At 34.1% G+C, this 24,508-nt stretch overlaps 1 protein-coding gene across 2 annotated transcripts in view; it reads right to left on the bottom strand.

The window, feature by feature from the left end:
• Positions 1-24,508, bottom strand: part of CFAP54 (cilia and flagella associated protein 54) — a 130,429-nt gene that overhangs the window by 91,383 nt on the left and 14,538 nt on the right. Inside the window, exons 10-26 of one of the 2 annotated variants that reach the window (XM_087934630.1) lie at positions 23,291-23,374; positions 19,088-19,200; positions 18,813-18,984; positions 18,099-18,184; positions 16,804-16,938; positions 14,518-14,662; positions 13,134-13,198; positions 11,453-11,581; positions 10,470-10,620; positions 9,801-9,875; positions 9,598-9,719; positions 8,590-8,760; positions 7,488-7,580; positions 6,844-7,029; positions 5,200-5,342; positions 4,278-4,425; positions 106-261 (exon numbers count right to left, since the gene is read on the bottom strand). In XM_087934630.1, the coding sequence (XP_087790756.1) occupies positions 106-261; positions 4,278-4,425; positions 5,200-5,342; positions 6,844-7,029; positions 7,488-7,580; positions 8,590-8,760; positions 9,598-9,719; positions 9,801-9,875; positions 10,470-10,620; positions 11,453-11,581; positions 13,134-13,198; positions 14,518-14,662; positions 16,804-16,938; positions 18,099-18,184; positions 18,813-18,984; positions 19,088-19,200; positions 23,291-23,374 (2,174 nt within the window). The remainder of the gene's footprint in view (positions 1-105; positions 262-4,277; positions 4,426-5,199; positions 5,343-6,843; positions 7,030-7,487; positions 7,581-8,589; positions 8,761-9,597; positions 9,720-9,800; positions 9,876-10,469; positions 10,621-11,452; positions 11,582-13,133; positions 13,199-14,517; positions 14,663-16,803; positions 16,939-18,098; positions 18,185-18,812; positions 18,985-19,087; positions 19,201-23,290; positions 23,375-24,508) is intronic. The other variant, XM_087934631.1, reaches the window with a different exon arrangement.

Below are 24,508 nucleotides of genomic sequence, written 5' to 3'. Positions count from 1 at the left end.
CAATGTACTTTTTCAACAATTTGTGTCAAGTGTTTTACTCTTACATTGTTTTTAGTGTATTGAACTAAACATCATACAAACTTATACTTTACGAAAAATTCTTACCTGAATGACAGGTTTAGAGGGAATCTTGTGATAGATCAGGGGAGCTACAAGGCCGTAACAATTAACAACTGACTGAAGGGCATAGTGAACATCATTTAGCCAGTTACTAAGTTCAACTGCCACCAGCATTCGCCCACATTCATCTATTCTAGCAACCTAGAAAGAAAATTTTCAAAATTTTCATTGTTACAAAACAGAAATATGAAAAATACTTTTGCCATCTGAAGCAGCATCTTTTGGGTCCCTCTTTTTTATATGCTTCTGGTGGATTTTATAACATTTTAAAATGCAGCTTTTATTGTAGCAGCTGATTAAAATGCAGTTTCACAACAAAACTGCACTTTGGAAAGTTGTAATACAAAGTTGCACAATGACTAATGAATGAGTGAAAGGAAATACCATCATTTTACATTAGATACAGATAATCAGAGTTGGAAGGGTTCTTGTAGGTCATCTAGCCCAAGCAGGAGACCCTACACCATTTCTGACAAATGGCAGTCCAATCTCTTCTTGAAAGTCTCAACTGATGGCGCTCCCACAACTTCCAAGGGCAAGCTGTTCCATTGGTTGATTGTTCTGTCAGAAAGTTTCTCCTTGTTTCCAGGTTAAATCTCTCCTTGTTCAGTTTCCATCCATTATTCTTTGTAGCTTGACCCCTTCCTCCCTGTGGCAGCCCCTCAAATATTGGAAGACCGCTATCATGTCTCCCCTGGTCCTTCTCTTTACTAGACTAGCCAAGCCCAACTGTTCATTGTGTTTTAGCCTCCAGTCCCCTAATCATCCTGGTTGTTCTTCTCTGTACTTTTTCTAGAGTTTCAACATCTTTTTTATAATGTGGTGAATAAAACTGGATGCAGTACTCTAGTTGTGGTCTTACTAAGGCTTTATAGAGTGGTATTAGTACCTCCCTTGATCTTGATTGTATCCCTGTTAATACAACTTAGGATTGCATTAACTTTTTTGGCTGCTACTGCACACTGCTGGTTCATATTTAGCTGGTTGTCCACTAAGACTCGAAGATCCCTCTCACAGTTACTGCTATTGAGCCTGGTTTCACCCAGTCTACATGTGTACTTTTGGTTTTTCTTGCCTCAGTGTAGGACTTTACTTTTCTCTACATTGAATTTCATTTTATTAGATATGGCCCAGTGTTCTAGTCTGTCAAGATCCATCTGGATCTTGAGCCTATCTTCTTGGGTGTTAGCTATTCCTGCCAGCTTAGTACCATCTGCAAATTTGCTAAGTTCCCCTTCTATTCCCTCATCTAAGTTGTTAATGAAGATATTGAAGAGTACTCGGCCTAAGACGGAACCTTGTGGCACCCCACTGCTTACTTCCCTCCATGTAGACTTAGACCCATTAAGGACTACTCGTTGAGTATGGTTTGCCAACCAGTTGCGAATCCATCTAGTGGTGGTGCTATCTATTCCACTTTTTTCTAGCTTACTAAGAAGTAGGTTGTGGTCTACTTTATCGAATGCCTTGCTGAAATCTAAATATATTATGTCCACGGTGTTTTGCTGGTCTACTAATTTAGTCACTGTGTTGAAGAATGAAATAAGATTGGTTTGCCAGGATCTGTTTTTAACAAACCTGTGCTGACTGCCAATTATTACTTAATTGTTTCTAGATGTTGGCAGATCTGTTTTTTTATTATCTTTTCCAGTATCTTCCCGGGTATTGATGTTAGGCTGATTGGTCTATAGTTTCCTGGGTCTGTTTTTTTTCCTTTTTTGAAGTGGGAACCACATCAGCTCTTTTCCAGTCCTCTGGTAGTTCCCCGGTGCTCCAGGGTTAACGAAAGATATGGTGCAGTGGTTCTGAGATGATCTCTGCCAGCTCTTTTAAAACTCTGGGATGTAATCCATCAGGCCCGGTGATTTGTTTTCATCAAGATCAGACAGGTGTTCTCTTACTATTTTTTTGTTTATTTTAACTTTTATTTCTGGTCTCTCTTTTACAGTTATGTTTTTGGTGGGTTGAGCTATAGTTTCTTTTTGCATGAAGACAGATGCAAAGAATGAGTTAAGTAGTTCTGCTTTCTCTCTGTTGCCTGTTACTTCCTTGTCTGTTACTTCTGCCCCTACATTTTTTCCATGAAATAGGCAAACATTTAAATATAAAAATGACATAATAGTTTGCAGATCAGAACACAATTATCATTCAGATGCCAGTTCTTCAACTATTATGATGCAATTCTAAACTCAATACATGTATACCCTAATATATTAGATAAAGCTGTTTTTAAAAATAAAGAAAAGAGTTGAATAAAAATAAATGGTCAATCTTTTTAAAAAAATTGCAGGTGGTTAATTAACCAAATAAATTCATAGTACATCCCTATTATATTAGTCACTAAATTTAGGGTATAAGTAGTGTAAAGGCAGGAATGAATTTGAATGTTTCATCACCTTTTTTCCTCCCCCCCCTCCAAATTATTGTTTTGAGACAGAGATGCCCACAGAAACGATCAAAAATGTCAAAAGAGTAGCCCTGACTATACAATTGAAAACCATCTTTTTTTAGGTGTGTCATAAAAAGGGGGAGCTTCAATTTTTTACCTTCTGTTGATATCCTGTTGATACCATTTTCGGTTATCAGGGAAACTAGAATTAAAGCTCTTTGCAGATTCAAATAATTTCATTTACTGAGGTGATAATGTAAGTAATTAATAATATGCAATTCATTCTTAGTTCAAAGAATTTCAGATTTGAAAATATTATGTTACAAGTTCAAACACCTGTTTTCAGTACAAAATCAGTAGTCTCGATGATTTTCGAAGTCCTTTAAGCATAAAGAAAGAGTGTTTGACATTCAAAACAAGAGTTGTTTTGAATTCAAAATGCTTCCAAAATGATTTAAAAACATACAGTTTACAAAATTGGACATTCTGAATTCATTTGCTTTAAATCTGAAGTGGCTACACACCTCTACAATTAGGGCTTAGAAAACCTAGAATATAATCTGTCCAAACTGAATGGTATGTTATGCAGATCTGTTCCTTCAATTATAAGAAAGCTAACCCACAACTATTTTGCATGTGTTCATGTATAAGAACAGTACCATAAAAAAATCTGCACTGAATATAAAGTAAAGCCTATCTAATAAGAATTTCACTTTTACAGTGGTATTTTTGCATCCATGCAATAGGTACAGGTAGGCATCATGCCTACAAGGGCTATCAAACTCCCAGCCCGCAGGACACACGCACGCCTGGTTTAGCGAAGGGGGAAAAAGTCCCAATACATCATGTGACGCTCCTGTGACAACGTGAGTTTGATACCCTTGTTGTAGAGTATAATACAGGTAATCTTTGGCTTCATTTAGTGACTGTTCGAAGTTACACCGGAACTGAAAATAGTGACTTTGACTAGTTTTCAAACTTATGACTGTGACCCAATGGTCACATGATTTACAACTGACTCATATTAATGACCATTGCAGTGTTCAGGAGTCACTGTATGACCTTCTGACAAGCAAAATCAATGGAGAACCCAGATTCTTTTAACAACCATGTTACTAATTTAACAACTGCAGTGATTGATTTAACAAATGTGGCAAAAAAGTCATTAAATGGGACAAATTTACTTAACAAATTGTTCACTTAACAACATAAATTTTGGGGCTCAGAGGTAGTCATAAGTTGAGGACTACCTGTAAAATCTTGAAAACCTGACAACTTCCCTGTGTGCCCCAGAGAATCAGAATAGGCTTAGATTTCTAAGGAAGAAGCACCCTCTTCCTCACCATGGCTAAGTAGATATTTTATTTAACCAGTCTATTTTATTTCACCAGTCTTGCATTCTTTCTTGAAGATTAGCTCCATCTTCCTCTACATTCAGTTGCACAGAATGCATAAAAATAAGCTGGCTCACTTCTGATCATAGTCATAAACATATAGAATCACTGAAAACCTTTTGGGCAGGGCTAAGAAAGTACAAACTTAGCAACTTCATGGCTTCAAAGCTCAAAACTATGTCTCTAAAACAGTATTAAAACATAGTATTTTTCACTAAGGTATCCTTTCAATAATGGAAAGTTAAATGTGAATTGCAAGATATTTGCCTTCTACCTAATATATAATTCTGTAGATGAATTTTACTTGTGGTAAGAATATTAAGAGCAAGAAAAATAAGATCACATCAAAAATACTAATGTTGCATAGCACATACTTGTCTTTTATACTTAAGCTCATTGAAACAAATAGAATCACAGAAGAGACATCCTTCATTGACACTAATGTCACTCATGATAAAAATACTTCTCAGAAACATATATAAGAGGTTTGGAGATGCCTGTAGCAGGGCTTCAGAATTTAGCCTACAAAAAGAAAAAAAACAACAAATAAAAACATCATTTATTTTGTGGATATTGTTATTGTTTTAATCCTTTTTAAATTATTTAAATTGTTTTATAATTTTAGAACTGTAAGCTGCCCAGAGTCACTTGGTTGAGTTGGGCAGCTATGGAAATTGAATGGATTGATGGAGGAAGAAAGGAAGCAATAAATAGCATAAAAATGGTAATAATAGCAGATTAATGACTAAAACCGACAGAGTTAACTGGCTGTAATAAGTTAAAATGAAAGACAATTCTAACTCTATTATAACTGGCAAATCTTCTGGATGGCAACCTAATCACTAACATATTGCACTAGTACACATTTCTTTGCAATGTAATATTGCCATTGTAAAAGATGATGATGATGATGATGACGATGAAACGATGATGATGATGGCTGCTACCTATGCAACTATCATTGATCAATATTGTCATATTACATATGGTATATATTACTATACTGCAAATTGTGAAATAATGACAGCACATGGTTTACCTATGTAACTTTGATCAGTTTTACTAGTCTTAATTTACTTGTTTTAGAGGAACAGTATATCCAAAAAAGTACATTGATCAAAATGTAACTACTGAAGAAAGCTGTTATTATTAAAATATGGTTGTTTTAAGACCCTATGTTTCAACAATTGCTTCTTGGTATTTAGAAACATTTGTCAAACTATTTAAAAGTGAAACAATATTCACTATTAAAATAATCATATAAACTGAATAATTTGAAAAACAGTTGTTAGTTACCTGTTCTGCGGTACAGACAAAGTGCTGCTTACAGAAACTATAGTGACATCAGTAACAGGAATACAGGGCACTGAGACAAAACAATCCCAGAGTGGTTGAAATGTTTTTTTGCATAATGCATAGTTTTCAATCTGAAAAGCAGACTAAAAATATAGTTATATTTTGAAACACCTTTTCTATGCTTATTTGAAATTATCATATGCTGTATAATCAGTAAAGTTGATGAAAACATCAATAAAATGAAAATCACATTAGTTTTATACAAACTAAAGCAAACACATTGGACAAGGTTCCTTAAAACAAAAGAAGAATTCTAGTGATATAAGGTAGCAAGATGGACAGTTGGAATGGAGCAAGATACAGTAACGGAATTTATTTATTTTATTTATTTATTTGATTTGTCAATCGCTTACAAAATAATAGGTATAAGTATATACATAGTTATGAATACATGAAATGGGTACATAAAAGAAAAATAAAAGAAACAATAGGACAGGGACAGTAGGCACATGGGTGTGCTTATGCATGCCCCCTAGAGACCTCTTAGGAAAGGGGTGAGGTCAATAGTAGACAATTTAAGGTTAAAGTTTTGGGGATTTGGGGAAGAAACCAGAGTCAGGTAGAATATTCCAGACATTGACCATTCTGTTGCTGAAGTTGTATTTCCTGCAATCAAGTTTGGTGCGGTTAACCTTGAGTTTGTATCTATTGTGTGCTCTTGTGTTGTTATGGTTGAAGCTGAAGTATTCATTGACAGGTAAGTCATTGCAATGTATGATTTTATATACCATACTTAGATCAGACCGAAGATGGCGTAATTCAAGGTTTTCTAGGTCTAGAATTTCAAGTCTGGTGGCATAAGATATTCTACAACGAGTAGAGGAGTGGAGAACTCTTCTTGTGAAATATTTCTGGACTTTCTCAACTGTGCTAATATCAGATACATAATATGGGTTCCAGACTGATGAGCTGTATTCAAGAATTGGTCTAACAAATGTTTTGTATGCTCTAGTTAGTAGTGTGATTTTACCAGAGAAAAAGCTACAGAGGATTAGGTTAACAACTCTTAATGCCTTTTTGGCTATGTAGTTACAGTGGGCTCTAGCACTTAGATCATTAGAGATGACTATTCCAAGGTCCTTTACAGAGGTTGGAATAGTCATTAATTAAATGAATTAAGTGAAATGAAGTCACAAATCCTAGATTGCTGTAAACTTGAATAAATCAGGGATGGTAGGGATATCTCACAAGCTAAATATCTGGCCAGGAGGGAAGAATATAGTGAAAGATTTAAGCTACAGATAAAGCAATGTAAAGAAGGTTCAGCAGAATTGGCTGCTGAGAATTTTTCCTATAAATTTTTGAAGGATGGGTAATTTCAATTCAGCATAATGCAAACAAAATGGTACTTTATATAAAAACAATATTTTAAAATATTAAAAATACTATATTTGTATTAAATTAGAATCAAAACATTACTAAAACAAATAGCATTCTTTCCTTAACTGAATTACTGCCAAAAAAAGATTTAGAAATATTTTATTGGGGGGGGGGGAATCTTATTTTTAGAAGATATGCATCCTGAAATTGAGAGTCGGATTACAAAAGAATTGGAGTTATCAAAGCAAAAGTATTATATGCTACCTGAATCAGATACGTTCGGACAATAGCAACAGATAGAGGAGGATAGGCAAGAATTGGTTTAGTTGTTTCTCCAATGCTATCACCGATGATTTTTCCATCTGAATCATAGGCTGCAACTGCAAATACATAATTTTGATTGGCCTCTAAATCTTGTACTTCTAAGACACAAGTTTCATCAGCTGGTATCTGATAATAAAAAATGTATTCGTTAAAATAAAAAGAAAAATCATGACAATTAATATCAAAATAATGTTAATACCAAAGTGTTATATTTATTATGCTTTATGCTATTCCTCTGACAAAAGCCCCAAAACAACCCCACTCTCAAATGTTTTAAAACTAAAATGAAGTTAACATCCATACTCTAGATGGGCATACCCTATTTTAATTTTTTTATTCTCAATTATTATATAATTAAGCTGACATTACACAATTAGTCCTCAATTTACAACCAAAATTGAAAATGGAACTAGTCACTAAATGAGAAGAAAATGAATTTAAGGTGGCTTCATTTATATAAAATGAAAAGTCCATTTTCACATCACATGATTTTTTTAAGGTTCTCAAACCACTGCTCATGCCTAGCAATAGCTTTGAAGAAAATTCATACAAACTAACACCTTCGTCGTTATGAAAGACATTACCGCTTCTGCTGTGTTCTTGAGACTATAATTATTTAACCGAGCTTTTGGATTGCTTCCTTCTGCTACACACCCAAAAATGCTGTACCAAAAAACCTTAAAACACAAAAACAAATACACAAGTATTATTAGTTCTACAGCTATAATTCTGTCTAATTTATGGTTTCAGACTCATAGCTCATGGTCATACGTGATCTTCCAGCTCATTCTATGTGGCTCTTGCCTTATTCACACACAGCCTGATAGTATCTGAGCAGCAGTTTAACAATTCCTGAGCAAACAGTAAAGTGAACAATGGCTCTGTGACTACAAGACAGGCTATGAGGTGGCTCTACCCCTACCTTCACCCCTCAGAAATATTACAATATTTAGGTCTGGAAACTTCTTCCTTTGCCACCATTGCAGATTTTCCATGCTCTGTGCTCATGCAACAAACTGGCAGGACTTGGACTAATGGCGCAGCATAGAACTTGGAGAGCAGCTACCCTCCTTGCCAGGTGCTGAGCTGTACTTCTCACTCTTTTGAAGTGAGTTAGTTCGGATACTTAAGCTTAAATGTAAAGCTATGCCATTTGAAATGCCGGTAATTGTCCAAAACCACACACTCCTTATAATTATAATAATTTTTTCAAGACAAATTGGATCATCAAGATATTATTTTTATGCTTTAATACTTTACAACTCCAGTTAAAATCTATTTTATTTTCCAAAAATTGCTGCATTTTCACAATATATATGTATTTTAAAAATCCTGTTGAAAGAACATTGAAAAATGATTATATTCTACCATCTAGTGGCACTTGGTTTACATTTTGGGTTTTTTATTTAAACATGTGCAAAAATAGCACCATGCAGTATGTGAACAATAATGTTGCTTTTTTAATACTTAATGAGAACAAAAAACATAAGTAAATTGTAAATATAAAATGTTTCAATATTGGATGATGATCTTGTAGTGTATATTAAAATTCTAGCAAATGTTGTGTATACAGCATTCAAAATTATATATGTCCCTCTCTATAGTAGAACAAGTTGATGAAATACTATACATTAAATCACAAGGGTGTTTCTCCCCCCACCCCACCCCACCCCACCCAAAAATTACCTTCACATCTGAAGAAAATGGTGCTGGCTTAAATGCCATGGAACAATTTGTCCTAAAAAGTAGTATTGGAGGTGGTGGAACTTTGCTTTTCGTGCTATTTGTATGATTTAATAAAGTGGCATTTAGTGTATTTTGTTCCATTTCAGTTTTCTGAATCAGAATAAATGCTTCCTAGAATTTAAATACAAATCCCAAGAAAGTAATTATTTCATTTAAATTTCTTTCATATGCAAAGTATAAAAGAATCACAGTTACAGCCAAGGACAGTTTAGTGGACAGTATTAAAATTATTACATGATTTTTCAAATGATCAGTTATTTACATTCCTGAAAGACACAATATCTTCCAGTCCATTGCTGTGCTTTTGGTTTTATTTTTTGTAAGATTTATAATTTATTAACAAATGCAGAAGTTCACTCAGTTTTCCAGAACTAAAATCTTGTTCTTTCTTTCCAGATACTGTTTGGTTCCTTCTCTTTTAATACTCTAATTATTTATGATGCTCAATTTATATCACTGAATTTCTGCCTGTATTTTTAGAAGTATTAGAAAACAGTGCACAGTGCAAAGGCTTGTAGAATTTCTGAATGGGTAACCTGCAGACCTACAAGGCTTAAGGCACAATTCCGTCCCTTAAATGCCCCCAATTCTATTTTCTACTCATTACAACATGCTATGTGAACTAGCCTATAAATCACTATTCCTGCTTTATAGTAATGTAATAATTCAGGTTTCATTTACAGTAATAAAAAGGATTTTATTATTGTGCCTTTACCTAGATTTGTAGGTTATTTTTATTTTACTTTTAAAAGTATTTCAATCTTACTTTTTGATACAGAAAATTCTTAAATAATATCTGTTATTAAAAAAATTGCTATGACAATTTTCAGGAATGCTGAGTTTGTATGGAATCTACAATTCATAAATACTGCTACAATAAACAATCACATGAATGAAAAATATAATTACACATCAAATTTACTTAAATTAACAATATAATTTATATACTTTCAGAAGCTGATTTGCAGAAGAACAATCTAATCCTACTGGAAGCATCAGGGTAGCTTTCTGCATCAAGTAGAGAGCTTTGGACAATTTATTCTTTTTTATTTTCTCCATTATCTCCAATTCTGTAAAAACAAATTTTTGAAAGTTAATTCAATTTCTTCATATAAAGTTTAATTCTGCTGGGTATTTTTACAAGTATGTACCTGTTAGATATTTTAACTGGCTTACATTCCTTGCAAGACCCTTGGCCTTTGGACTTTTGTCACCACTTTGAGTGTCTAAAAAAAAGCATAAATGTGTTTGTGTACATATTATATGGTCTACAATTATACAGTAACACAGAAGAAGTAACAGTTGTACAAGTGATCCTTGCTTAATGACCAATGGTTCAGAAACTACTTGAACTTATGATCACATAATGTTTGAATACAAAAGGCTGCAGTTGAACAAGATGGGCATTTTGATTACATACAGTCAGAAAAAAAGTGATGAGTCTCCATTATTCATTTTATAAAAAGCATAGAAATATCTTTATAAAAGAAAAGAGGCAATATAATTAATTTCAGATTTGTAAACACGAAGCAGCAGTGGCCATGTTTGCAAGTCTGTAATATGTGGTATAAGCAAAGCAAAAATTTACCTGGATAGAAAAATATAATTTTTACAACTTTATCCTGGAAATACATAAATACTATTAACTGAGAATAGTGCCATGATAAAAATAATCTGGATCCATAATAAAGACATAATAAATAAATACTACACATATTAAAAGTTATATTTTCATATTTATGATACATAATAAAATTGAATGGTCTTCCAGTATGAAATGTAATTACCAAAAAGTCCTTATACCACCTTACTTTACCTACCTTGAGTTGCATTAAGTAGTTTAATTGCTATTCGGTGCTGAGCCTGAATAAGTTCAACGTGCAGATCCATAATAAAATTGTTCCCTATTGGTGATCTCTCATTATCTGATGATAAAGTTTTATTCACAACCTGCTCTTCTGTAGTCATCTGCTTGAAAGAAAATTTGCCAATTCATCTTTATATATTTTAGGAAGCATTTTTTTCAAAATGGCTATTCAGCTTTCTTTTGGAATATTTTACTAGTTCTATTAAAACAATTAAAAGGCAAAAGTGATAATTAGTATAACCCAAATCACAAGTATAAATAAAAACAAATCATAAAGTGGGGGGGGGGGACTTCCACAAAAGACAACAGAAAAAAAACTTTTCTAACTCAGAAATATTATTAAGTTAATCATCATAATTAAATACTCTATGTTTCCTTTAATATACTGTTCCAATAATAATTAGAAGGGTTAGATTAAAAAAAATATTGATATTTCAATTTCAAGTTTAATCTTAATTTTTGCAATAATGCTGTATGTTTCTCTTCAGTACTTTTCTTTCCTTTTTTTTTTAGTATGACCATGATTAACTATGTTTTAAATTGTTGTCTTGCTGGAATATCCAACTTGTTTTCAGCTTCTTCACTGGCTAGGAGAAATTGGCTTGTAGGATATGTTGTTATATAATTAAATCCATTGCTTCTTCCACTTGCAATACATTTCCTGACCTATGGCTATTGGCTACCACACAATCACAAAGGAAACAGAGCTAACCATGCTTAATTAGTTTCTTCAAGTGCTTACCCTTTTTCTCCAAATATACATTTGTGTTTCATCAATTTATCATGGTTTTCTCTTGTGTACTTTCTGATAAGGTTAAGAAAAAAGTATTCTTCTGACTATGCTGCCCAAAACTATAAGTAATCTGTGGATGATTGCTCCAGTGATAGTTAAGTTTTTAGCTAATCTGCAGAGATCTGTTACTTTGAATAGCTTACCTTTTTACAATAATTATCAAACACTGATGTTCCATCAGGTAAAACTGTTAGTACATGAGCTCGATTAATTGCTATAATTGCTCTGTCAATATACTCATAAGCCAAAAATAATTGTTCTCGGGGAGGTTGCTGAAATATATCCATACATTTGATTAATGAAGACAAAAGCGAGAGAAAGGCAATTAATTTTTGCTTCTAAGATTTTGTTTTAAAGACTACAGAGAAAACCAAGAGAAATAAAATAATATCTATTATTTCTAGTTGTTGAATGCCAGAAATTGTGAAACTTTAACTCTTAAGCAACAGAATTACATTCTGAGCAGCTATATCAAATACTATATTAAATACAGTTGAGTCGGTTAAAAATTACAGTAAAGCAGTGTTAACAACTTCAAGGTAAATCAATATGCTTAAAAGACTTAATGACGCAATTTATTTCTGGACAGGGGCACATAACATTTTAAAAAGAATGAGAGACAGAGGGTCCTCCCCTAAGTGGTCAGTGGGAGAAACCAGTTACTAAGGAGTAATGAGGAGGTATATAGAGTGTGAGAGCTCTGGCTGGCCTTGAGCTATTATTTAAGTGCTCCTGGAGTTTCCCCCTCACACTTTGCATTGTTAGATTGACGTATGGGGGTGGCTGGGTGAGGGCCAGAGACACCAGCCAAGGAGTAGGAGACAGGGGATTCTCTTGGGGCTTGGAATGGGATAACAAATTCAAGTGGTGACAGACATGATGATTTGGGAGCCAAAAGGCAGGCCCTTGCAGGGAACTATGACCCTGATATTTAATATCAATGGCATGTTCCAGTTCTTTGAGCTCACATCCAAACCCTGGACAGTGGACCTTTGAAGGCCTGGGCCTTCAACTACTGCTGATGAATGCCAGACTGGCTAACAAAAAGGCCCCGCCCCTCCATATTTGTGACCTCTCTGGAGAGAACAAGTCAGAGACCTGACTGACACCAGAGGGTGGTATTCCCCTCTCAAAAATATGTCCAGCCAAATTAAGGTTCTGCCCCAGCCAAGACCTAAGGGAATGTATATGCCCAATTATCAGTAAATCATTTCACCCTGTTGAAACTGAGGAAGTGGGCAGGGTCTTTGGAACTGTCAGTGCAACTATCTGCTTATTAGATCTTTGTCCCTCCTGGCTGGTGAAATCTTCCAAGACGGTGACATGCAGGTGGGTCTAGGTAATGACTAATACTGCACCATTTAAGATTGAACTAGATTGGCTCAAACTAGATAAAGATTCTTTTGTTCTTGTTTAATAGAAGATAATTCAATTTAAATTTTGGCTGTCCAAAAGATATTCTTAATAGCCATTCCACAGAATGAAAAGAATAAATACTTCTATCATCTCTCTTCCCCAATCACTGAAATAGTGGGATATTACTGATTCAGCAAGTGAAATTCTTAAAAAGGAAAAATCAGTTGGTCTATAATCTGGGAATTCCTCTCTACTTTGGATTTTTCTTGAGTTAGGAAACTAACATTTCACATCCTAAATTCTTATTTCTGGACTGAAACACAGCAAGTCTTTCCAATATTTAGTTATCTTCTCTTCTTCGGAATAAACTTTTTTAACTACAATTTTCATTTGGTGTTGTTTCAGTGGTTTTTTCAAAATTCTAAGCAATCAACATATATTAATCTATGGTAGTTAAGGGAAAAATACCTGTAATAATGAAGGAATGTTACTGGTGTAGTATTCTGAAAACAGAGAATCATCTTCTGCTAAAACTGCAGGAAAGGGAAAAGTAAAACAGAGATTTATAATAGGCCTGTAGTCTCTCATAAAATACCTGTAACTGGTTCTCAGTTTGTAATTGAGTAACTCAGTAATTGAGATAGCAATAGCACTGTTATATACCGCTTTACAGTGTTTTACAATTACAACCCTCTCTAAGCAGTTTACAGAATCAGCATATTGCCCCAACAATCTGAGTACTCATTTTACTAACCTTGGAAGGATGGAAGGATGAGTCAACCTTGAGCTTGGTGAGATTTGAACTGCCAAATTTCAGGCAGCTGGCAGGCAGCAGAAGTTGCCTGCAGTACTGCATTCTAACTACTGCGCCACCACGGACATATTACATAGCCTAATGCCTACATATTTAAACTTTAAAATGTCTTTACTTTAGACAATAGCCTTGAATGGAATCACTTTTGCCAAGTAGCATTTTCAGCTCCATCATACCACAATTGTAAGTGATGTTCTTTGCCTCACTTGGTTTAAATGATCCAAATCAATTAAGGAGCCAGTTAGCTTATTCTTATTTTATTGGGAAATAAGGGAAGGGAAGCAAACTTGGTCCACTGAAAAGACTATCCAGAGCAAAGAGGTCATGGGAAGCAGCAACAGACATGGATGCATCACAACTTGTGTAACACTTTCATGACCAATACTCTAATAAGCCCAATCCTCAGCAACTACCAGCCTTGCAAGAGTTTAGCACTGCTCAAAATGGACATGTTCTTCTATGGTGTAGAAAGCATCTCAGAGAAAATACACCAAGGGAAAGTGACCCATCTCCTTCCACCTCAGGCATACAAGACTTTTCTCATAACCCACAGTTTCTTCTGTGAACATAGAAGGGGACATGGAGCCTGATGAGGAAAATGATGTAATGGTATATGGGAATGACCTTGGGAGATAGGACAAGGTGATGCAGGACAAGGAACAGTGAGACAAAAGGGTGCTGAGCCTGCAGCAGAAATGTGGGCAGGGCAAGAGGCTCAGAAGAGGCCCTCTGTAATTTCTTGGGCTATAAAGGAGATGGGGGGGGAGGTACTTTCAAATGTGCAAGATTCCGTTAATGTACTTTTACAGTAGAATTAGCTCATCTAGTTATATTTTCTGTCTGGTCTACCACATAAAACTGACAAAAACAGATTGCAAGGTATTATTATTAGCATACTGATGACAGTTCATCCTATACTGGCAGATGGCATCTCCTAGCTTCTTCATATATATGTTAAATAAAATAGGGTGACTTTAATATTTTATAATACTACATAGCATTATATGTGTTGTCAACTAAATTGTAAAAACTATGTACCTGGCATGTCTCCAGATTTGAAATCTGCAATATTTTCCATCACTGATGTTAGCCTTAACGATACTTCAGCTATTAATACAGGATTAGTGATTCCAAGATTAATGGTGTGAATTACTTCATTAACTACATAAAGAATGTGAAGCCACTAGGCAAACAAACAAAATTAAACCCAGGGTTAGAAATTTATTGTAGAATTTACAAATAGGAAATAAATACAGTTAGTCTTCACCTTACAACAATTCATTGAGTGACTGTTCAAAATTACAAAGGAACTAAAAACTGACTTGTGACCATTTTTTGCACTTACAACTCTTGCAGCCTCCTATAGTAACATAATCAAAATGTGGATACTTGGCAACTGGTATGCGTTTACTTATTATGGTTGCAGTGTTCCAGAGTCATATGATCAACTTGGAAGCCAATTAACTTATTGTGTAGCTAACTTAACTGCAATGATTCCTTAACAACTGTGGCAAGAAAGGTTGTAAAACTCATTTAACTACTGTCTTGCTTAACAATGGAAATTTTGTGGGCTCAATTGTGGTTTCAAGCCAAGAAATACTATATACAGACATACCAATTTTGCTTACCCATAGTTTTTGGCCAGGCAATCAGTGCAATCACATATATCAGTTCCCACTTAGCCAAGGCAACTTTTCAAATTTTCTAAAGCTAGCCAAATTTCAGTTCACATATTCACCGCTTGCACATACACTATTTAATGAACTATCAAGAAATGGTATTTTAAGCATCCGTCAGTACAATGCATGTTCTCTTTGATTGGTAAGAGATAAACTATACGGTGATTTCAAAATGGTCTCTCTGAACTTAGCTTTCAGAGAATAATGTCAGCATGACTCACGTAAACTCAGTTTGGTCACACTTGTGATATACTGACCAAACCATGCCAAAACTATCTATCATATCACTACTAAGGAGTTCCAAATGTGATATGGTAATCTACTTTTTTCTTTTCCTTCCTAAAACTTATATAAAACCCTTGCTTGCCCATGATAGGTGGAAGATGGTTGAAGTATGAGAATGTAGTATAAATGAAAAATCTAAAATGCATTTAAGAAACTATGACCGCTGTCATTTAGAGTGATGTGGCTATGTATGAAAATAGGAATTCATAGGTTGGTGTCATTTGCATACTATTTTCTAATGGATGATAAAAACAAGAAGAAGTTTTTAAAAGAACTATATAACATTCTGAATTAATTAAACCTGATCAAACTTAGCCTGTAAAATCACATAAAGTGACAGGTAAAGACAAGGTAAAATAATTATTGGGCCCTTTGGAGAACCAAAAATGAACACTCAGTGATGTACCAATTGATTTTAAATACAGTTTGAGCATGTATTTGTAACTACTAATGGAAAAGGAATGAAACTTATAAGTTTCATTGATCTGATAAAATAAAAAAATTGAGGATCCCCTCAATTTTTTATGGTATCAGATCAATGAAACTTATAAATGAAGAATGTGAAGAACGAAAGCTTGGTTTCATTGATTCCATTCTTGGAATGTTTAGTGAATGGTTCAATATTGAACAAAACTGAATTCAAAAGTAAGTCACCGGTACAAAAGAGACATATTGAGATGGTCTAGTCATATGAATATATGAATCAAGACTAAAATGTAAAAGAAGTATATAAAACAAGAGTAAATGGGCTGAAAGAGGAAAACTGAGAAAGTTATGGTTGGATGAAATTTTTAAGATCTTCTTATGACAAGTTTAAAAAGAAAAAGGCAATGTGTGAAGTGGTATATGGATGTGATGGAAGCAACTATTCTTTACAAAAATAGAAATACTGTATATGAAGACTGTTCAGTGAATGGTGTTGATGTGAATTAGATTTAAATTTCTTTCCTTTCTTCTTTACCTGTTTAAATTTATCTTGTTTAAGCTTAAAACAAACATTTCCCAAACCTCCTTGTCAATTTCTTCTCTGTAATAACCTTTATTATACTACTTTCTTCTAGTTCTTCCAATTACTACTTCCTAAGGGGCTCCTTCTTTAAATCAAGCTGAACTGGAGCATTTCTATGTATGTTGTCTTCTACATGCTCAGCTTTTAGCTGATTACATATGGTCTCCTTGCCCTATAGCATTATCAGAAGCAAATTGAACTTAACTTTACTTACAGAAATTATCCTAGTTATACTAGGCAGAGTTTAGCAAGCAAATGCCCACTTCAAAATCAGTAAGTTAACTGATTATATGTATGTAGCTTCATATTGATCTATAAGTCTGTAAGTAAAACTTTATGATAAAAGATCACCTTTGGTGTTTGGTATTTATGCATGAATTTTAAGAAGTTACTTCCACTCATCTGGATCTTTTGAATTCCTACTTTACACTTTTGCCACAGAAACATGGTTGCATCAATTATCATTTCTCTGGATGGCTGGTGAACCTGAAAGATAAATATTTTTCAAATGCTCCTTAACAAATAGCTGTTGATAAGCAATAGTTATCAAATACTTTTCTATTTGATAAGTTATTTTTTTCGAAATGCCCAATCCTTGTTACTCCTTCAATCAGTTGAAAGACTTGCATATTTGCATCCCTCACAAAGTACATATTTAAAATGTGCAACTTTTAAAATATGAAAAAACTTCAGAAATCAAAACTATACTTCAATAGAAGTATTCCACATTATATTGATTCACATTATGATTTTGTAATATCTGTAAAAATATAGTGTTTTTCAATTTTAAATGTAACTATTTTAGTTTCTAATTTCAGATGCACTTGACATACACTGGTATTTAAAGCTAATTAGGTTTCACAATTTCTTCCAAAGTTACTCAGCTCAGTGCATACTGAGAAAATATTGAAAAAAATCAGAACACTTTCAGGTATTCTTGTCTCCTATCCACAGACTAACCAGTGCAATCATTAATACCTTCCAGTACCACTTAGCCTCAACATGTGCTAATTCAAATTGCACTTCATTTAGATTTTGATTAATGTAAGTAGGCAACCATTTTCATTGATAAATTATGGTTTGAAATTAACCACAGTTAAATAAACCACAGATTAGAAAAATGTCTAAGTCCAATATTTTTGAACTAAGTGGGCCAAAGAAGTTAAAATGGGAGGAATATTACTCATCTTGGACTATTTTCTTTTGTATCAAGGAGGAACACAAATCCAATAGAAAAGAATATATATCTAGTGCACAGTGGAACTGCTGGCTTTTCTTTTCTTTTTTTTGGGGGGGGCTGGTGCTCTTGGAACCTGGTTATTTTCTTACAAAGGTTTCGTTACCAGGTGGGGTAATATCATCAGTGCAAAGAAGGTGGCAAACATATCTAATATTCCTTCCTTCTCCTATTTTCCCCACAATATGCCTGTGAGGTGGTTGAAAATCTTCTTAATCTCACTGCCCATGAAAAACTCAACCAAAGTTTCAACAAAGAAGTTGTTAACATTTTAGATCAAACTGAATACAAAAATGCTAGGGGGTAACTGAAATCAGGCATCAACAGAAGCATAGAGATAAACCACATTTACACCCCATTAATTTAACACTTCCATTTCACATACTTTAGATCAATGATTTTACTATACCTCTTCAGATTTACAGACAGAAGAATAAAGAGTCCTTGCCAGCAGAAAAAGATCATCAGTAATTTTTGGTGGTTGTACAGATCCTTCTGCAGTTGCAATTTATTTTAAACAGAAAAAAATATTAAGATATTAGTTAAATTCAATTTTTCAGTTTGTTAGGATTAGGTTGAAAATGATAATTATGAAAATGAAGTATAGTTTCAATTTCACATATTTTCTTTGGAATAAAACTAACAAAATGGGAATAAATTTATATCTAAGAAAATGCCAACTTAAATAAGAATTCATTTTTTATTTAGTAACAGCAAGTTTAAAGTATAACACATCAGCAATAATATTCTTTTTCTTCCAATCTTTTTTATTTCATCTTCTGTGTGAAAATATGAGTCTGTAATTTTTTTTCTTTTTAATAGAATGTAATATAATTGTTTGATCAAAACTAAAGTAAAAGCCTAATCCTGTTGTGCCATCAACTCACACGTTTAAGGTTTAAAATTGGCATTACCGCAGCATTTCTAGACTATTAATACAATTTACAACAAAATGCAATACTAATATACGAGTAGTGGAACCAGATCACTACTGCAACATATTAATGTAATGTTAAGAATTTAGAAATACCAAATAATGGACTATTTTATTTGTAAGAAAGACCATGTTTTAATTAAATCAATCAAATTTAGCAAATCACTCTAGTGGTAATCTGTAACCCACCTAGAAACCCTATATATTTTTTCCCTTGACTACGAAAAGCAGCTGTTTCTCGGATATTATCTCCTTGAACACACAAACCATGTCTTGCTTTTCTTATGGTCAATAAATTCTGCATTACAAGTAGTAGTTTGACTTCTGCTTTTGCTTTCTTCCATACTGGATTGCTTTGATTCTAATATAGAAATAAGAATACAGGGCTTATTATTTTTAAATAATGAAACTACGTGATCTATAATTGTATTATAGAACTGAATAAAACTAATAAAATTCATTACCTGAAGAAATGAAAAAAACACTACAATTGCATGATCAAATGAATCCCATTCCTCATAACTGAAGACTATCTTAATAAATCTTAATGCAGCATCTGCGGAAATACCATTTTTCCCTGTAAGAGTAATATAAACGGTTTAAGAATATTCCATTCTTCATAAACTAATAAAAACCCAGGCTGTTTTAAATTGTTACACAGTATTGGTCAGTGGGAGAAACCAGTTACTAATTTTGCTGCAACAGTACGTCTTTAACTGCTTTCATTAAGTATATCAGGTCACAATCAATTGGAACTTTTAGTCAAAGAATACACGAGAAGAGGTAATTCCTTGTAGAGGAAATAATGTTTCCTTAAGGCCTAGATTAACTATATTGTGGAAGAAGTATATAGTAATGTCAGGACATAGGTATATGAAACCCATATTCCATTCCATTTTGTTAATGTTATAAGGCATGGTTCACATTACAAGTTCTAGAGAACAACAACTTCTCTGGTAATTAGTGATTATCAAATGTCAGTTGCACCTTTGGCATTGTCTACACTATTTTTACATCTGAGATAAACTGGGCTTCACAAAATATACAAAATCAACATGCGGTTTGCTTGGTTATAGTATTGCAGATTGCAACCAATCATGATAAATTTTGGTATATGGTTCTATGAACCTAGCCAAGACCTTTATTTGCTTGCAAAAGCTCATCCACAATTCTATAGCAAAAAAACAAGGCCAAAATCACTGATATGGGGAAACCAAGATCTGATCTCTTTAACTGTGAAAACACAGAACTGCAAATAATGAGACAAAGGATAAGAAGGGCAACAATAGAAACCATTGTACAGCAAGAAACCATTGTTGCAGACTGCCTATCAAATAACGCTTTAGCTTAGACACAAGTAGTGACTCTATGATAGCTGACCCAGAACAAAATAGAGGACCAAATAGTTATTCTATACTACTGTATATGGATAATATGATAGATTCTCTGGGAAAAACAAGTGTGAGAAGAAACCCTAATGATAAAATAGCAGCCTAATTTGGGCAGAAAAGTATTCCTAAAACTATGGTCATAGAGCAATACTTAATGGAGGTGTCCTTGGCAAGCATTAGGAAGGAAAATACCTGACTCAGATATGGAAGATGAATGTTACCAACCCCCAGGACAGCAAACTTCTGAAGAGTATAGATACAGTAGGGCCGACTTAAGAAAAATGGTTGAAAATTGCAAGGTTCTCCAAAAACAACTAGTCTAGCAAGAAAAACCTTGCTTGTAAAACAGCCACTCCAACTAGTTCACTGTCAAATAGAAGCAGATGACTAACTAGTGATTGTGTACAGGTTATTGTTTGAATTCTTGATCAGAATTTCCCCCATTAAATGATGTTGCAAAGCACAACTTTATATAGCCACATCATTTAGAAACGGAAATCCCAGGCATTTTTGGTTGCCACTGTAATTCCAGACATGTGGGTTGTTAAGTGGGAACATGCAGGAATTTCAGAGGTGCAGGGCTACTGCAAAAGTTTGGGAAATTGCCATGGGAAGCTGGGGTAGTTTGGGAAGGACTTGTTAGGACTGGTGCAGGTCACATACCAGTCACAGAAGGCCAGGGAAATGCTGGGGTGACTGATACAGGCCACAGGGGAATCATGAGGATCTGGGGCAGAGCTTGGGAGGGCTGGTGCAAGTTATGCAGAGTTACAGGAGCCTGGCTTTCCTGCCAGTTTCCCTATTGAGCTTGCTCATGGGATACCAGCAGGGAAAGTCACAAATGGCAATTACATCACTGGGTTTTCCTGCAATGTCATAATTGCAAGTTGATCGTGTGACTGTGGGGTCATATATCTATTTTTTCAATGCCATTGTATCTTTGAATAATCTCTGAATGAATGGACAAAAAGCAAGGTTATCTGTGGTGGTGCAGTGGTTAGAATGCAGTACTGCACTGCAGCTACTTCTGCTGACTGACTGCTATCAGCAGCTCAAATCTCAGAGACTCAAAGTTGACTCAGCCTTCCATCCTTCTGAGGTTGGGTAAAATGAAAACCCAGTTTGTTGGGAGCAATATGTTGACTCTGTAAACTGCTTAGAGAGGGCTGTAAAGCAATGTGAAGCAGTATATAAGTCTAAATTACTATTACTATTGCTATCTGTACAGTAACAGTAACTTAAAAATCTGACAACTTATAACAATCAAAGCAAAGCAATCTTAAGTCTCTTTCTCATTCTTTTGCTTTTTTCAGGTACACTCATATTTACTAAAAATATATTTTCTCCAACATTACCTCTGCACTCAACAACACTTATATTATGTGAGTAACATAGCTGACTCACTTCCCACTGTACAAATACACTTGAAAATGAATTGTGAATAATGAATAATGTCTTCTCTCTTACTTAGCCTCATTTGCACTGGGCATTGCTGAAACTAATACCTTTATTTTTGCACTACCTCTTGTGTTCTGATTTTGTTAGTTTACATTCTGCTATAATTGTGTTTATACTTTGCACTTATAGTTTGTATTTTGGTCCTTCAAATGTTGATTGTTGATTCTTCGACTATTGTTCTCTGTGCCAACAGGTCATATATTATTTTTCATGTTTCAATATATACTTGAGAGCAATATAAACCAAGCAATTCATCCAGATTTACTGATTTAAAGGTGCCAAGAGAGGCTTAACCTACAAACTGGACACAATATATTTGAGAAAAGAAAGATTTACCTTGCCATGAGCCAAAATTAGCACCTTTACTCCAAATTACTAGTTTTCCTTGTACTGACCTGATCATGACAAGCATGTTATGAAATGTATGGCTATTGAATGAGTATAATAAATGTAATAAATGTATGGCTATTGAATAAGTATAACGAAGTGTGGGACTCCTTTATAGAAAATACAGCTGTTAACAAATGCATGATAATTATATAAATATATTAGATAGATATTTAGGTAGATATGTATATACTGTGCGCACAATTATTAGCCAAAGTAAGTATTTTGAACATATCATCATTTTTATGGATATTTTCCTCCTCAAACTGTGATACACCTGAATGCTTAGTGGATATTAAGCATATCAAATGATGTGCTTTTGTGTAATGAGGGAGGGTGTGACCTAAGGAGATCAACACCCTATATCACTCTATATGCATAATTATTAGGAAGCTTCTTTTCCTCAGGCAAAATGGGCCAAAAAAGATATTCAACTGATTATGAAAAATCAAAAATTAAAAACAGTTATTTCAAAGAGATGCAGCACTCTTGAAATTGGTAAGATATTGCTGTGTGGTCACACAACCACCAAACATTTTGTTGCAAATAGTCAAGAGGGTCACAAGAAACATGTTGAGGAAAAAAGACACACATTAACAGATTTGAGTAAAATCAAATGTGAAGCTACCAGGAACTTATCCTCCAGTGCTGTCATATTCCAGAATTGCAACCTACCTGGAGTGCCCAGAAATACAAGGTGTTCAGTACTCAGAAACATAGCCAAGGTAAGGAAAGTTGGAACCCAACCAACACTGAACAAGACACATAAACTGAAACGGCAAGAGTGGGCCAAGAAATATCTGAAGACAGGTTTTTCGAAGGTTTTATAGATTGATGAGATGAGAGTGATGAGAATGATTCTTGAAGAACTAGATGGATGGGCCCGTGGCTGGATCAGTAACAGAGCTTCAGATGCCAGAAATGTGGAGGTGGGTTACTGGTGTGGGCTGGACAATGCTCCATTGCATGCATTGCTGTATTCTACTGCGTGGCTAGCCAGTAAAGGCCTTAAAGATTAAAAAATAATGACATGGCCCTCTTCCTCACCTGAGGAATTCTATTTATTATAGCAAAATATTATACTTTATTTTATGGGATTTTCATTTTTTCTGTTGTCTATTTTTCTCTTTTTTAAAACTCTTGTCATGTATTTTTAATAATGTATTTTTGCATTTTGTTCCTTTTGTTCTTTTTCTGTTATTTTAAAAGCTACAAACATGTATAAAAAATAAAAATAAATACATGGTCACCTAAACTGCCAAATTACTGGTTATTTATTTTTCTTTTAAAAAGGCGAGTAGAAGATAATTTAACAGGTGTCGAAACATTTTTATCTGCAGTAAAATTATAATTATTATGACTTATCTTATAAAGCACTATCTTACATAAATATTTCATCATTTTAATTAAGCACTGTAAAATTAAAAATACCTGCTAATATCTGCTGCATAAGTGATGAAGTAGTTATTATTGAAGAAACTTCAGAAGTATTAATTGAAACATTGATGCCACCACCTTAAAAAAACATAAATCTTTTTAAATACTAAACATTATTTAATGCCTGTTCAACTCCTTGAGTTGACAAACCTGCTACAAGAATGTCTCTCTTCAAGCCTTGCCCCACATAGCCACTTTACTTTTGGCTTATAAACCATCTGACCAGCACAGTCTATTAATTCTTAGAGATTGTTAATGGGAATATCCACAAAACAGAAGGCCAAATACATAATAGTAGTTAAAGAAAACTAGATGCTAGATCAGGAGTAAGCTCACAAGCACATCAATAGAAGTCCCTCCCAAAGTTGCTGTTTCCTAGCTAAGTTCCCCCTATATGTTTTAGGCTTAAGATGTGCAGCCATGAGCAAATATATAAGAAACATTTTTAAAAACATGCACAGAGAAAGAAATCCCAAAATTGGCATAGCAACTGTAAAATCAACTTGAGGGTTTTACTGGTCTATTGAAAAAAAAAGAGAAATTAGATATCAAGAGTTCTCAAGCTTCATTCTGTTTTAGGCATATATATGAACACAGCATGGTGAAATGGTACATCTGAAGTCCAATGAATCCTACATTAGAGCCCTATCAATTAAATAAATGGAACTTCCATGACTGTTAAAAGGTTTGCAAAAAGCCCATTACTGGAGTTAATTTCACATTAAGTGCAGAGCTTAGCACAAGCAGTTTCATCTCTAAGACCCTATACACGTACCAGGGAAAACTAATTCAACACTATAGCAGTCAGTCCTGAAAGATAAATCTCTAGAATTTTTGTCATGGTGAAAATCTTCTGGATTATACTATAAACTGGTTGTTGCTAATAGGCTTGAGGACAAGGTTCAACTTAGACAATGAGATCATTTTCCAATAAGCACCTTTTCATTCTTCTATAATGTGGCAGTTTTCTATAATGTGGCAGTTGAAAGCCAAAGGGTATTTTTCAGGTCCAATTTGCTTTCTCTTCTCCAACAGAGGTAGAAATTATGCTTCAGCTTACCCATAATTTCTAAGCAGGCAACACTTATTTAAATGTTAGATACCTGGAAAATAATTTCCTATCACAATTTGACTTGTCGACCATGGAATACTGATCAAACCTCTGTCCCTTCTAACACTGAAGATGTTACCTAGTCTGATAATGAAACATTT

The sequence above is a fragment of the Pseudonaja textilis genome, chromosome 5, assembly GCF_049901715.1.
Source record: "Pseudonaja textilis isolate UNSWEBS1 chromosome 5, rPseTex1.2, whole genome shotgun sequence".
NCBI classification, from domain to species: Eukaryota; Metazoa; Chordata; class Lepidosauria; order Squamata; family Elapidae; genus Pseudonaja; species Pseudonaja textilis.
Note: the sequence above shows the minus strand (reverse complement) of the source record. Positions and strands in the feature narration are given on the sequence as shown.